This window comes from Bidens hawaiensis, unplaced genomic scaffold, assembly GCF_021521415.1.
Source record: "Bidens hawaiensis isolate Kalapana, Puna unplaced genomic scaffold, B.hawaiensis_p1.1 tig00017468_1, whole genome shotgun sequence".
NCBI lineage: Eukaryota > Viridiplantae > Streptophyta > Magnoliopsida > Asterales > Asteraceae > Bidens > Bidens hawaiensis.
Genome location: NW_027492644.1, coordinates 470,257 through 485,862, shown reverse-complemented (window position 1 = coordinate 485,862; position 15,606 = coordinate 470,257). Strand labels below are relative to the sequence as shown.

The window sequence follows — 15,606 nt, the reverse complement described above, 5'->3', positions numbered from 1 at the left end:
AAGTAAAAACAAATTGCTTCCACAAATAATTATTCAAATAATATTATTTTTTATTATTATTTTTTTTAATGTAATTTTTTATTTTGTAAACATATTTTCAAGGTGCATGCATGTTATTCAATATGTTCTTTTACAGGAGTCATCAAAGTAGAACAATTACCACTACTTATCACCGATGGATCGCTTTAAACCACCATCATCAGACGACAAGGACCTCCGCCGCGGAGCCACCCTCACCGGCTCTTCGACGTTGGCTCCAATCAAATGAGGGAAATTAAGCAAAGCTCTAGACCCACGTATCTTAAAAGCAGCTTGATCATAAGCCAAAGCTGCATCCTCTGGTGACTCATAACTCCCTAGCCATATCCGAGCACCACGCCTTGTCGGATCTCTTATCTCCGTGGCAAACTTTCCCCATGCCCGCCGCCTTACACCGCTAAACTTCCTCCATTGCGATGGGATCGACTGAGACTCATCTACCACCTCTTGTACTGCTTTCTTATGGGGAAGATGGTTTTGAATTGAGGTAATAAGAGAGATATTAGAATATGACATAGATAACTAGTTGTATTTGCAACTTTAGTGATGTTTATTTAAATCTATGTGGATTGGATTTACGGTTCTTGGGAAAACTTTATATTAATATAAGACAGATGTATAGTTATAAAGTTTTATGTGTGTGTGGTTATATGAAAGAATCTTTAGTTTTTAGAAGTCAAGAAGTGGCGTACAAGAACTAATAAAAAATCATGATGTTAAATTTTATACAAAACTTTATAAGAATTTATTGAAATTTAGTGGTTAAAAATCCTGACTAGGCACCGAGTAATCGCTACAAGATATGGTACCGAGTCGACTTTCTTTAACTCCGCATAGTTACTCGGAGTCGATCAAAAGTGGTCAACCTTCATCACAGTTGGATCTAGCGGGTCAACTCGGCCGATTTTGACTTAAAACAGTTAAACATAATTCATATTTCGATAACATCAAAGAACAACTATCATTTTTTTAATTACTCGTTTTCCAATTTTAGATACATTAGTATTTAAAGATGTTTCTTTTTTATTTATATTGATATTCACGTATATTGTTATAAATATTAGTAGATTTATGATATTTGACATATATATAAGTTTCCAAAAATTAGTTTCTTTATAATTTACCACGTCCGAGTACTACTCGAGTACTCTCCGCCTAGACCGAGTACTCGCAACTCCCCAATCGACCGCCCTGGAAGCGGCTTGCGACTTTTGCAACCATGCTTTGTGGTAAGTAAATAAGTAAGGTTTTGTTTTTTTTTTTTTTGTTTTTTTTTTGTTTTTGTTTTTTTCTTTTAATAATAGTAGAAACACATGGAAATTAAAATTTTTAAATTGAACGCATATTAGTGACAAACATAGAAGCTTGAATATAGTATATAAGCTTGCACCTTATTATTGATTTTAAGAAAAGAAACCATCATGTTATTTTGTTTTATTAGTTATATATAAAAGATATATCCAAACACCAATTAAATATAAGATACCAAATCTTAGTTCACAAGTAAATAACACTAATATGTATAAAAATATTATATTGACTCAAAATAAATAAGTTATCAAATCAAAATGTCCAAATTCCAAAAGCATATCTTTTACTGTATGATTGATTAAGGCACATTAGAAATATTATCTTATTATTATAAATATTAACTATTAATACTATTATATGTGTATATAGATAACTAATGACATATAGACTCACATGTAAAATAAAAGGTGTAAATAAAAATGATAGAAAATCACATGAGGTTGACACGTGACAAAGACTAGAAGGAAAATGACAATAAAATAGAAGACACATGTTACCCCATATTTGTCAAATCGAAAGTGTCCAAATATAGTAAATAATTTTTAGAAAGCACGTGGTGTGATTGTGTGAAAACTAAATGAAAACTAATTTAGCTTTTCCGTATGTTGTTTAGAAAATGGAATACACTAATCAATTTAAAAAAAAAAAGAAAAAGTTTGGGTTGAAACCGGGGTTGGTCAACAAAAGTCAAAACTGGTTAATTATTAGTTTTGGTTTGGGCTGAAATCGGTTTCTTGACTAAGTTTGATCAGTTTCGGTTTGGGTTTTGGCCTGTTTTTGGCTAGTTTTGGCCGGTGCCTGGCGGAAAAAATTACAAACCGGTTCCTTACATACGGTTTAATCGGTTCTAAATTGGTTTTTACATAATATGTTTCAAACCGGTTCAGTTTTGGTTTGGTTTGGTTTTTAGGTTGGTTCGGTTAAACCAATTCTTTTATCCACCTCTACAAAACACTGTCACGTAAGGGCACGACCAGAAAGGGGGGGGGGGATTGTCACCTATCTATGGCCGTGGTTTTTTTTCTTTAAGCCTTACCACAATAGTATTAGTAACATATATTTTAGTATTATATATTGTCATTTATATCTTGATTTAGTCTCCTAAAATAGTGCCTAGATTGTTAGGCAACTATTCTATTTATTTGGGTGTAATCTCTCATTTGAAGGCAAGCAATATTGGTTATTTTCATGGTAATCAGAGCCTAGGTTAAACCACCAACAAAATTTTTCCACCACCGCCGCCATGGCTGGAGAAGATGGAGATGACTCGTCATCCTCCGGTAGCAAAAGCAACACCCAAAACAAACCATCCATTCACCCAGCCTACAGCTTCATCAATATCCAATCAAAAATCCATACACTAGATGGCAAAACCACAACCTATTCATCATGGGTGAAACCTTTTAAACTCCACCTTAAAGCCTACAAAGTTCTTCACCATATCGATGGCACACCACCTCCCACCATCACCGATCCCACATATGCCGAATGGTTAGAGCTAGATGCACTCATCCTTCAATGGATCTTCAGTACCATATCTGATGACATCCTTGATCGTGTTCTTGAAAACGATATCCCGGCACGAGAAGCCTGGACCCAGATCGAAGATGTCTTCTTAAGCAACAAGAAGGCTCGTGCGGCAGCTCTTCTCCACGAGTTCACTCACAACACTCTCAAAGACTGCGCGTCAATGGATGCTTACTGTCAGAAGCTTAAAGACATCAGCTGACAACTTGCGGACGTCGGCAAACCGGTTGACGAATCTTCTCTCATCATTCAACTGGTTAACGGTCTTCCCAAAGAACTAGACACCATTGGTACGATAATTAATTCGGGAACACCATCGTGGAATGAAGCCCGCACCATCATTTACCTGGAGATGCGTAGACTATCGGCCATAAACGAGCTCTTTGCTAGCACTCATGGTGACTCCGTTTTATAAACTGCCCATGGTCAAAAAAAACCGGACCCGACACAATCTAATGCGGGTTTCGGGAAAACCTACCCAGGGAGCAATTATCGCGGCAACAATTATGACCCGAACTTCAACTATCGAATGGGTCGAGGAGGTCGGGGCAACCGGGGCGCGGGGGCAAAAACAACAACAGCAATGGTCGAGGCTCGTACGGGCACCCTCCACACCAAAATACTTTTCAGCCCAACCATACAACCTACCCTAACCAACAGCCCAATATTCAATCTACATATCCATATAACCAACCCATCCAGTCCCATAACAACACTCACGGTTCAGTCCCACCTACTCCTTATCCGTCCGCACCTTACCCACCAGCCTCTCCCACCCAATTTAGCCAAAACACAGCCCACTACCAACAACACCCGTCTCAACTGCCCCAATCCCACTTTGCCGGTCCATCGCAACATGCCCCGGCCCCCGCATTTAATGGCCTCAGCCCAAGTGACATCGGTGCGGCTCTAAACAACATGCAATTGAACTCTCGAGACCCCAACTGGTACATGGACACCGGCGCCTCCTCTCATCTCACATCTGATTCGGGTAAAATTTCTTCTCCCTTGTCTGTTTCTTCTAATCCTATCTTTGTTGGTAATGGCTAACGCCTATTAATCAATGGCTCCGGCAACGGCTTTTATACCCTACCGAATAAAACCTACCAACTAAACCAAATCATTCACTCACCCCAAGTTATTAAAGACCTTTTATATGTTCGTAAGTTTACTATTGACAATCAAGTTTCTGTTGAATTTGACCCTTTTGGTTTTACTTTGAAGGACCTCAAGGATGGACGCCCCCTTTCCCGTCACAATAGCACCGGTGACCTCTATCCGTTCACCCCCCGGCCTTTGCTTTGCTGTCTTCCTCAAGTACCACCCCCTGGCATGACCGGCTTGGACATCCCGGCGCGAACGTGCTAGATTATCTTAGTCGTTTTCTTATTATTAATTGTAATAAGACTACAAAGTCATTTTTTTATTCCTCTTGTCATGTTGCGAATAGTAAACGGTTACCTTTTAATGATTCACTTTCCATTAATTTTCGTCCTTTTGATATTATACATTGTGACTTATGGACTTCACCCGTCCTAAGTAATTCCGGTTATAAATACTATATGGTTTTGATCGACAATTACACACAATATGTTTGGGTTTATCCGCTTAAATATAAATCCGACACTTTTCCTACTTTTTGCAAATTTCATAAACTTATCCAAACACAATTTAATACATCGATCAAAACATTCCAGTGTGACCTGGGGGGGGGGGGGGAATTTGATAACCATGCATTTAAACAATTTGCCCAGTCCAATGGTCTCGTGTTTCGCTTCTCTTGCCATCAAACCTCGCAACAAAATGGCAAATCCGAGCGCATGATACGCCGCCTAAATGACATCATTCGTGCACTCCTCGTTCATGCTTACATTCCTTCCGCTTTTTGGGTCGAAGCGTTACACACGGCCACTTACCTTCATAATATTTTACCCTCTAGGCGTCTCCACTTTCAACCTCCCATTTTTGCTCTCTACATTCGCCATCCGACTTATGATCACCTACGGGTGTTCGGGTGCAAGTGCTACCCAACTCTCTCCGCCATTCAACCTCATAGACTTGCCCCAAGATCGGTCCGTTGCATCTTCCTTGGATACCCCGCAGATTTTCGTGGGTATCGGTGCTACGACCCCGTCACCGGTCGCGTCCATATTTCCCGACATGTCACATTCAACGAAACCTCGTTCTCGTTCACTAACCTTACCAACACCTCACCCACCACTTACTCCTTCCTTGACGACTCCCCTCTCACTCATCATACCTTCCATCCCCCCTACAACAAAAACCCAACTCCAAACAGAACCCAACCTTCACCTCACCGACCCACCACCTCCTAACCCGGCCCCTCCAACCACCCCAGCCCCAAACACCAGCCCACACCCACCAACAGACACAACACAGACCGTCCCTCTATTCCAAACACCTACTGACACACCCTCAATCCCACCGCAGACCTCAAACCAACCTCCCACCTCCCAAAATACTCACCCCATGCAAACTCGAGCAAAATCCGGTCTCCATCGTCCTAACCCCAGATACAACCTTGCTGCCACAATGAACATCTCCCCGGTCCCTACCACTTATATAAAAGCCTTGTCGGATCCTAATTGGTTGCGTGCCATGAACAACGAATTTAGTGCATTAAAAGAAAATAGTACATGGGAAATGGTTCCGCGACCAGCAAATCGGCCGGTTATCCGATCTATGTGTTTATTTAAACACAAGTTCAATCAGGATGGTTCCCTCGACAGATATATAGCACGACTGGTATGTAACGGAACATCCAAAACCGTCGGCATTGACTGTACCGAAACCTTCAGTCCTGTTGTTAAACCGGCTACCATCCGCACGGTTCTTGCTCTTGCCACCACTCGTAAATGGGACATTAGACAACTTGATGTCAAAAATGCTTTTCTTCATGTCTCTCTACAGGAAACCGTATACATGCAACAACCACCGGGTTTTGTTGACCCGGTTAACCCGCACCATGTGTGTCTCCTTCAGAAATCTCTTTATGGTTTAAAACAGGAACCTCGGGCTTGGTACCAGCGGTTCTCCTCATTTGTTCTATCATTGGGATTTCGGGGGAGTCTAACTGATACATCTTTATTTATATATCAACATGGGGGTCAAACAGCTTACTTACTCCTATATGTTGATGACATCATTCTTACCGGCTCTCACCCGAATATGATCGGTAACATTATTTCACGCCTATCCACAGAGTTTGCCATGACGGATCTCGGTCCCTTACACCATTTCTTGGGAATAACTGTCAGTCGAGACCGTGGCGACCTATTTTTGTCTCAAGCACAGTATGCACGTGACATCCTTCATCGAGCTTCCATGACGGCGTGTAAACCGTGCAACACTCCCGTTGATACAAACTCCAAACTTAGTGAGACCGAGGGGGAATTATCGGCTAATGGTTCCTTTTATCGAAGCATGGCCGGGGCTCTTCAGTATTTGACATTCACACGGCCCGACATCTCCTACGCAGTTCAGCAGATTTCTTTATTTATGCATGCTCCCCGGGACTCTCACTTGTTGTTCATGAAACGGGTTTTACGATATATTCATGGGACAGTTGACTATGGAATTCGGATCTCGGCTTCACCAAAATTTTCTCTCGTGGCCTACTCGGATGCTGATTGGGGTGGTTGCCCGGATACACGTCGATCCACCTCGGGCTACTGTATTTACCTCGGGGATAATCTTATCTCATGGTCTTTCAAACGTCAACCGACTATATCCAGATCCAGCGCTGAAGCTGAATACCGGGGGGTAGCAAACGCTGTCGCTTAAGCTACTTGGATCCGCAACTTACTTCTCGAACTTGGAACTCCGGTCACTAGAGCCACAATCGTTTATTGTGACAACGTTTCTGCAATCTATCTTGCCGAGAATCCTGTTCAACATCAGCGCACCAAACATGTTGAAATGGATATACACTTCGTGAGAGAAAAGGTTCAAATTGGTCACATTCAAGTTCTTCGCGTGCCGTTCGAGTTCCAATATGCGGATATTTTCACTAAGGGCCTTCCAAGACAATTATTTGAATCGTTTCGAAACAGCTTGAACGTTTCATCTTTTGCACGCTCAAGCTGAGGAGGAATATTAGTAACATATATTTTAGTATTATATATTGTCATTTATATCTTGATTTAGTCTCCTAAAATAGTGCATAGGTTGTTAGGCAACTATTCTATTTATTTGGGTGTAATCTCTCATTTGAAGGCAAGCAATATTGATTACTTTCAAATAGATGGCTTTATATATGTTTTTAAGATTATAATTAAAAACAAGACATTTAAAACTTTTGGTCTAAAATAAATCGGATCAAATATGAAATTGCAACGAACTATAAAAGTTGTGTGAGGTATTTTGTAGTTTATTCCCGAACCCGAGCTATGGGTCGGGAAGGTGCGGTCGGTTCTAGTTGTTGGATCAATCTTATTAATTAAGAAAGACTATGATCTTTGTGATCTCCAGTTCGATACTGAGGCTGTCCGGGTTTTATCACCGGTGGGCTTTCGGGCGTGTGGGGTTTCCCATGAACTGGAGATAACTTAGAGGCATTTAAGGGCTTCTTATGGCTAGGTTAAGTCAGCTGACGGTAACTTTTTGCCGTTAGATCACCACATACAGAATAACTAGACAATTAAATGTTTGTTGGTGCTCCAGGTTCCTAAGCACAATCCATGCAATTATCTTAGCTTCTAGTGGACTGCATTTGCGGCCATGGCATCCCTAACAACACACGGGGCATCCAATTCTTGCAACTATAAAGTTTATAGTCATAATTCATTAAAATCTAGTTTTTTTATATTATTTATTTAGTATAACTAAAAATAGAAAAAGTCAAGTCTGACCTGAAGAAGAGCAAATGCAGCTCACGATCTGAGCACCGAACACTTACTACGCAACATGGATACAAACCGTCTAATTTCAGCTTGGTTGCATCACAATATACCGGCCTACTTCAACAATACTGGCTGATTTGGCTGCTTGCGCCAATGCCCAAAAGTGCAGAATTAGCCGATGTTAAAGGAGCAGAAAACGCTTTTAGGTCAACAAAAGTCAACACAAAAGTTTCAATGTACTTCAAGCTAATATAGAAACTTTTACCACAAAAGTTAACAAGAAATATATAAGTTAATTCAACATAATTCCTTAATAATTCACCTACCATCAAACATGTACGCGAAAGCTAAAGCATCTATGACACAGCCATTTTCGACGCAGATGATGAAAGATTAAACAAGACCATTATGCCTCTATCTTCCACTATTTGTAGAGCCTTCTGGGGCCGGTTGAGCGCTAGACTCCAAAGGGCCCAACAGCAGTCGCATGAACAGTCTCCTGATGTTTTATAGCAATATTTAAATAATTAAATGACTTGTTATAAACTGTGCTAAGATATATCATAATGCATTTGAAGGATATAATCTTGATAGAACCAAGAAGTGCAATGGAAGAATCAAATATAAAGTTTGAAGGTTGAGAAGATAAAGCCCGCCAATGTCCTTATTAGCCACCAATCTATTCATAAATTTAATTTACTAATCTTGCAAGAATATATGGTGATGCGGCCACCCCTCAACGCAGATTTAAGTTCGGAAAACGACTCCAAGATTCACGTGCCAAATCCCAGTCTACGTCGAGGGTCCACGAAACAGACATGTAACGAAGTGACACGGCATTTGCTAACTAATGCCGCGACATCAATACTTTCACAATCAACAAATGCAATTTCTTGAAGATCCGGGCACTAATTAGCTAAAGCAATCCAGAATAAAGTTCTGAACCTTCGAAATGCTAAGTAACACGGCATTTGCTAAGTAACGAAGTGACACGAACAATGTTCTGAACCTTCGAAATTAACACCAAAACGCAAACAAGGACCAACTAATTTTAAGACGGTAGTTGTGGAAGATATATATCACGGAATGTGTCCTTTGTGACCAAGGCAATTTGAAACCTCATTCCAACACACCATTAGACACATAATGCAATATAGATTAACTCGAAAAGAATAACGCCGCATTTTCTTTAGATTTTCGATGTTCATATCATATTTTATTGCAGCATCCGCCAACGCCTTTTGAGCATCAATATTTCCCATTTCTTCGTTGTCAAAACACAAATTTATAACGCATCTTATCACCAAATTCTTGTTCTGTTCTCAATGTTGCAGCCAATGTTCGATGCCTAAAAATATAAGCATAACGTCTTAATGGAGACGATAGCTATTTTCCCATGCGACTGAGGTTGGTTCACGAGTCCAGATGGATGGAAAAGTTGTTACTGGTCAAGGCCTGGGAACCACCATGGAATACTCTCTTGCACTGGTTGAGCTTGCTGTTCGAGAGAGACAAAGCTGATCAACTTTCTGGACTACTGGTTCGTTTTAACTTTTTAGGTTAATGATTGTAGGAGATTTATGCTATGTGCGTAGTAGCTTGTTGAAAGTTAATCTTGAAACGATTTATCGAGAAAGTGTGTTAGTTTGAATGTTTAGAATGATCTCTTTATTTATTTGTTTGCAAGTTTATTTTATTAGTTTGAAAGTCTAGAAAGTAGGAGTCGAATTAAAGTATGTTTAGGAAGCTATGTAATATAAATAGATGGACATGGGTTTGTAATTAGTGTGTAAAGAGTTATAAAAACAGAAAAGAGTCGATCTTGGTTGAGATTAGTTTCCGTGTTCGTGTTCTTATAACTTTGTCGAGTGGTGGCTGATGGAAAACTTATCATTGGCGGAGGTCTCGGACATGTTGAAATTGCTAAGCAATTGCTAGTCATGTAAGGATATGTCGTCATTGTTTTTCTTAGTTGTCGTTGCATGCTATAACACGAAAGTTGGTTGTCTTCTCATTCGATAACTCTTGTTCTGTTGAATACAATAACTATGTATCTACATGAATGTTTATACAAACATTGATGGTCTCGCTAAATTTGGAATAAAAAGAAAATAACATTAAACACCTTCAACTTTTGAATTTTTTACCAAATTATGAAATTTGTTGTTAAACTTTTTTTTAAGAAAAAAGATCATTTAACTAAAAAAAAGGATCCAATTACAACAGAGAGGCACATAAGCGGGCAACAAGCTGCGCTGCCACCCCCTTTTGAATGGCGAAACCGATCCTACTGAAAACAAAGTTATCGTTATGTATAATTTGAAAGTATCTGTCGTTAAAATTAGATAAAGTACACATCAATTATTAATCATTCATCAAGAAATTGGATTAATTTTTTGCTAAAAGATTATGATGTTCATGTACAACAAAACTCAAAACAAACAGACTATGAAAGAAGCATTCAGAACATAAAAACTGTATTAACTGTTGGCATTCAATTCAGATTGCCAATTTATTACTTTCTAAGTTTGATCTATGCTGAAGACTCTGTGTCTTGGTGTTCCAGGTTCCTGAGCACGAGCTTTGAAAATATCTTCGCTTCCAGTGAACCCGCAGCTGCAGCGGCAGCATGCCTAAGAACACGTAGTGCACCCAAGTCTCGCAACAGGTTCACATGTTCGCGTGCATATCGCCCACCCGGAACAGTAAACTGTAAAATTTATAACTAGAATATGTTTAAAAAAAATATATTTGTTATTAAAAGAGAGTAAACTCGAGTTGGACCTGGAAAAGAGCGAACGCAGCACATGATTTGAGCGCCGGACGCTTATTACGCAACATGGACAGAATCCGTTCAATTTCAGCTTGGTTACATCGCAAATCACACGCTTCAGCAATATGGGCAGATTTCACTATTTGTGCCACCTGTGCAGAAGCTGTGGATAAAGAGATACCTGAAAACGCTCGTCGGTCAACAAAGGTCCACATGAAAACTGGTGAAATGTAACTCGAGGCTGCTATCTTTGCCATTTCTAAGTCATAACTGTTTGGAGCACCTTCTGCTACCCGAGCATATTCATCCATTCTATGTACAAGATAGCAAAACAATATAGAATATTTGAGAACAAATTAAAATTAACAAAAAAAAATATATACTCCCTCCGTCCCGGTCATAGTGTCTTAGTTTGAAAACACAAAGTTTAAGGTAGATTAAATTATTGTTTTCTTTGCATACCAAATGACAATAATGCCCTTGAAAATTGGGTCCATCAATATTGTTTATTAACGTTAGTTGTGTTTATTTAAGGGTAAACTTGGAAATTGACTAATAAATTTTGAAAGTGGACATCTGTAGTGAGACAAATAAAAAATGAAATGTGGACAGTCTTAATGGGACGGAGGGAGTATATATATAGCTCAATTCAAGATAATTAATTAGTTAAAGATTTACCTGCCATCACACATGTATGCGCAAACTAAAGCAATCATGAAACGAGCCTTCTCAGACTCGCATGATTTAAGTTTATACAAGTCCAAAACGCTCCCATCTTCCACTATTCGCAGAGCGTTTCTCGGGTTGAATGTTAGACGCAGAAGGGCCTCAGCTGCAGCCTCTTCGACATCCTGATATTTTATAACAATATTTTATTAATTTATAATTAAGATGATGAATTGAACTCCTCGTTATTGCAAAAACCCGAGAGAACTACTTCAAACAGGATTTCTTTTGCAATATTCTTTTCATTTCTTTAAATAAAAGGTTAGCGTGCGTGCGTTTAAGTAGCTCCCAAGGTTACATACATGTAATCTCGCTAACTACATATATTTTTTTGGTATTGCCAATGAATAACAAAACATAAAAAGAATGAAAGCTAAAGTGTAACAGAATTTCAAAAAATAACGATATAAAGCATCGAAAGCGTTAATTGAAACCAAAAATAGAAACAGCCACTTACTTCTGTCGTAGATCGTGCAAGTCTTATGAGCGCTGTAACGCCCCCCTCTCTTCCAATTGTAATGCTAGTAGAAATAAAACAGAATATGGTTTAATAGATTTTCTGTAACTGAAATATAAATCTAAAGATCATACAGAAAGTTGCATATTGTTTAATAGAGAGTTATGTTATAGTTTCAAAGGGGAAAATGGATTGATGCTTTAACTGAAAGTAATAGTTCGATCATAAGTGAGTTTTTAAGATTTTATAGGAGTGTGAAGAGTTAATGTTTGCATGTACCTGTTAGCTTCTGAAGCCGATAAGGTCCATAGAGTTCTAGCCACTATCTTTTGAAGATATGCATTAGCGGACGTTGTACACCTTCGTGCAAGAGAAACCTGTAATGATAATGTTGTTTATTTAATAACCATATTCATCGAAAAGGCTAAATGAATGTAGGATTTTGCATATAATGTTCAATACAAGTTACAACCGTAATGTGCAATAAACAAAGATAAAACGTCATACCAACGCTTCAACACCCTCAACTAATACAATCTGCTCTAGGTTTCTGTCATCAGATAATAAATTCGACAATGCTGAAAGCGCTTCTTGGCTGTGGAGAAACAGATTAAAAAGTTTATATTAATATTTAATAATCAAAACTCGATAACTGTAATAATCAAAAACCAACCAGACAGCTTCGTTTTCAGAACGAATAAGTAGAACGAGTGCATCAATAGCTCCATCTTCTTGTCCCACTGCAGCATTTAAAGTGTTGCTATCGCCATAAGCCGTTAAATTAGCCAATGCCGCAGCCACCTTTACCATAATAACCACAAAATAAGATATAACATAACATATTAAATAATATCGCTCAAATCAGGTAAAATATCATATCATTACCTGTACTTGTACACGTTCGTCCTTGCTAACACGAGCAAGCATTACTAAAGCCTTGATACCACCCACTGCTGCAACTTCAATGGCACACTTATCATTGCTTGCCATATGGGCAAGTGCACCCGCCGCTCGTTCCTAAAAAAAAAAAACTTTTGATAAATAATTTTCTCATTTGTAACACGTGACATAAAATCAAGACGCGTACCATAAGTTCATCACCGCCTCTAGGCCATTTGAAGATTAAGTCGACTAAAGTTATGATGGCACCGGATTCAGCAATAGCCCCCTTAATCAAGATTATTTGTATTAGTAGATATAAAATTGAAAATCAAAAGCTTTGAAAATTGAGAAACCTTATGCTCATCCCATTCAGCAAGATTCTGAAGCCCAAAAGCTGCCTCTTCAGCTACCCATCTGTTCCTAGATTTTGCTAAGCTTGCAAAAATCATGATGCCGCCACTTGCTGCCACCGAGTTTGCAAAATCCGGATTTCCTGAAAGGTTTGCGAGTGCCTACAAGAAACAATTATTTGATTAGATTGCCATAATTCCATAAATACTCTTTTTTATGATTACTAAATCAAGAAATCACAAAATACTCAACCTTTATTGCTGCGCATTGAATCCCATCTTTCCAAGACGTTGCAAGTCGTAAAAGAAGCTCAACTACGCGACCATACATGACAGCACCAGCGCGCGCCACATCAACATTTGCAAGCCCGATAGCTGCACATTCTTGAACATCTTCTTGAGAACTCTGCAATAGATTTAGTAAAAGAACCACCAACTCATCGAGCCTGGTTGGGTTAACCTCAGCTAACCGTAAAAGTGCATGTGAAAGATTCCATTCAGCCCAAGTCATAAACTCAGCCAAAATCTCGTCTTTCTTCGACCTATTTCTCAAATGCGATAGTTCTATAAACTTGTTGTTAAAGAAACCGAGCATCGTTATACCAAGACGATCAGCCTTGGTATGAAGAGCGGTGTCTTCCTCCAATGACGGGCAAAGAAACGCACACAAAAGTTTCAAACTTTTTAATGAAGAAATTAACTTCGTAGCAGCCTCCGAAGCCACATCAGTTCTTGAAACATCTAAACCTTTTAAATACCGAAGATTGCACCAAGTATCACACGCCGAATCCCAGTTTATGTTTGTAGTCCCCGCAACCGACAGAAAACGAAGTGACAAGACCTTTCCTAACGCCACTTCATCGATATTTGCACAATCAACAAACGCAATTTCTTGAAGGTCCTTGCACTGATCAGCTAATGCAGTTATGGCCTCAGTAGTGACATTGGAGACCCCAGAAAGCCTAAGGCTTTTTAGCTTATGGCAGCGATCAGCTATTATAGCTATTCCATCGCCTGTAATCCTTTCACAAAAGTCAGGACCGAGTTGGATGCTTTCAAGAAGCTTGTGACGGTCCACGACTATGGCAAGAGTTAAATCGGTTATTACTTGACAGTTTTCACCACTTAATCCTCTCAAGTTTTCTGCCTCAAGGTTACTTAGGAGATAGGTATCAACCGACCCCTTAAACCGAAGTTCTTGGATATGTGAGCAACGAGCACCTTGAGGCTGCACTTTGCTCCAACGGAGATCTAATGATTTCCATAGACCTCGTGATGATCCAAGACATCTCCAGCTTTTGCATGTTGATGACAAATTGGCTCGATCACGATAATTCAAGCAAGCAAAAACCTTAATTATAATATCATCTGGCAATCTATTCCAGTTAACAAGTCCATCTTCATTCACTTTTAAACATTCTGCACCCTCCGTTTCGGGTTGATCTGATAAATCCAACTTTTGGGGTCTTTTTCTGACCCTGCGATTCATCTTACAACAGAAATATACAAACCCTTGAACCAGTTTACAAAAAACACCCAAAATTGAACCTCAAAATCGTCAACAATTCACAACATACAATGGCACCAAATTATGCATAAAATAATGCCATATGATTGAACTGAACTAACACAGGTACACAACACCATAAGCGCGTTCATTAAGCCGATATCAGATCTTACGACACATCGCAAACCTGATTAGGGTTTTCAATCAACACTTATAATTTGCAACACCGATTGAGAATCAAAAGCTTTGGAAGATCGGACTGATTTCAAAAGCTGAAAATGGTGTGAAACCTGAAGAGGATTTTCGATCAAAACCTATAACTTACAGCACCAATCAAGAATCAAAAACATTAGAAGATCGGATTCGCTCAAGAAGCTGATTATGGTGTGAAACCTGATGAGGGTTTTAGATCAAAACCTATAAACTTAAGCCTTTAGAAGATCGAATCGAGTTCAAGAAGCTGAAAATGGTGTGGTTTAGAGAGAAAGAGAATGAATACAACAACATCAAACGAAAGCTGGAGAATTTAGCAAACTTTTGATGAGGGTTTCGATCAAAACATATAACTTGCAACACCGATCTAGAAACCAGAAGTCATTAGATGATCGAATTGAGTTAAAGAAGCTGAAAATGGTGTAGTTTAGAGAGAGAAAGAGCTGTGAGAATGAAAGAGGTGGAAACGGTGTAGAGAGAGAGAATGAAAATGAAAGTGTGAGGTAGGGTAGGAGAGAATGTAGGTTATTTAATATTGTATGAGAATTAGAACCAACGTGGGCTTTTGTACTTTCAATCATAACAAAACATTCGTTTTGTTTTCCAACTTTGTTCTTTTTTGATGAAAACAATTTGTAAATTTGTTTTTTTAATGGATTATAAATTTGTAATGTATATATTTTTGGAATGGATCTTATTCATATATGGTTTTGTTTATTGAAATGAGAAACAAAAGCCTAAAAGGTTCTTGTCTAGAAATTAGTCCAAACCGGCCGGTTCCTAACCGTAGGTTTCAAACGACAACTCGAACGGTTTTGCTCTTGATACAAACTGTCGAGACGGGTGCGGTAAATTAAACGACCGAACAGAAGATAATATATAGATATAATATAAGTGAACGATCTCGTTGTCGGTTAAAATGTTAATAACATTAAACAAGAACCGACCCACTCAAGGTG

At 38.9% G+C, this 15,606-nt stretch overlaps 3 protein-coding genes and 1 pseudogene across 3 annotated transcripts; 1 reads left to right on the top strand and 3 right to left on the bottom strand.

The window, feature by feature from the left end:
- Window positions 1–162: 162 nt before the first annotated feature.
- LOC143554002 (ethylene-responsive transcription factor 13-like) lies at window positions 163–555 on the bottom strand. The gene has a single exon (XM_077043872.1). It carries the CDS (start codon window positions 553–555, stop codon window positions 163–165), a length of 393 nt encoding a protein of 130 aa, XP_076899987.1.
- A 2,038-nt stretch (window positions 556–2,593) lies between these two features.
- Window positions 2,594–3,079, top strand: LOC143554001 (uncharacterized). The gene has a single exon (XM_077043871.1). It carries the CDS (start codon window positions 2,594–2,596, stop codon window positions 3,077–3,079), a length of 486 nt encoding a protein of 161 aa, XP_076899986.1.
- Window positions 3,080–10,272: 7,193 nt separating this feature from the next.
- On the bottom strand, window positions 10,273–13,026 carry LOC143554000 (protein ARABIDILLO 1-like). The gene is made up of 10 exons (XM_077043870.1): window positions 12,931–13,026; window positions 12,783–12,863; window positions 12,581–12,712; window positions 12,369–12,496; window positions 12,203–12,290; window positions 11,975–12,072; window positions 11,696–11,759; window positions 11,191–11,363; window positions 10,524–10,824; window positions 10,273–10,449 (listed from the first exon to the last, which is right to left on the bottom strand). Exons 1-10 carry the CDS (start codon window positions 13,024–13,026, stop codon window positions 10,273–10,275), a joined length of 1,338 nt encoding a protein of 445 aa, XP_076899985.1.
- LOC143553987 (protein ARABIDILLO 1 pseudogene) lies at window positions 12,191–14,416 on the bottom strand (annotated as a pseudogene).
- Window positions 14,417–15,606: the final 1,190 nt, after the last annotated feature.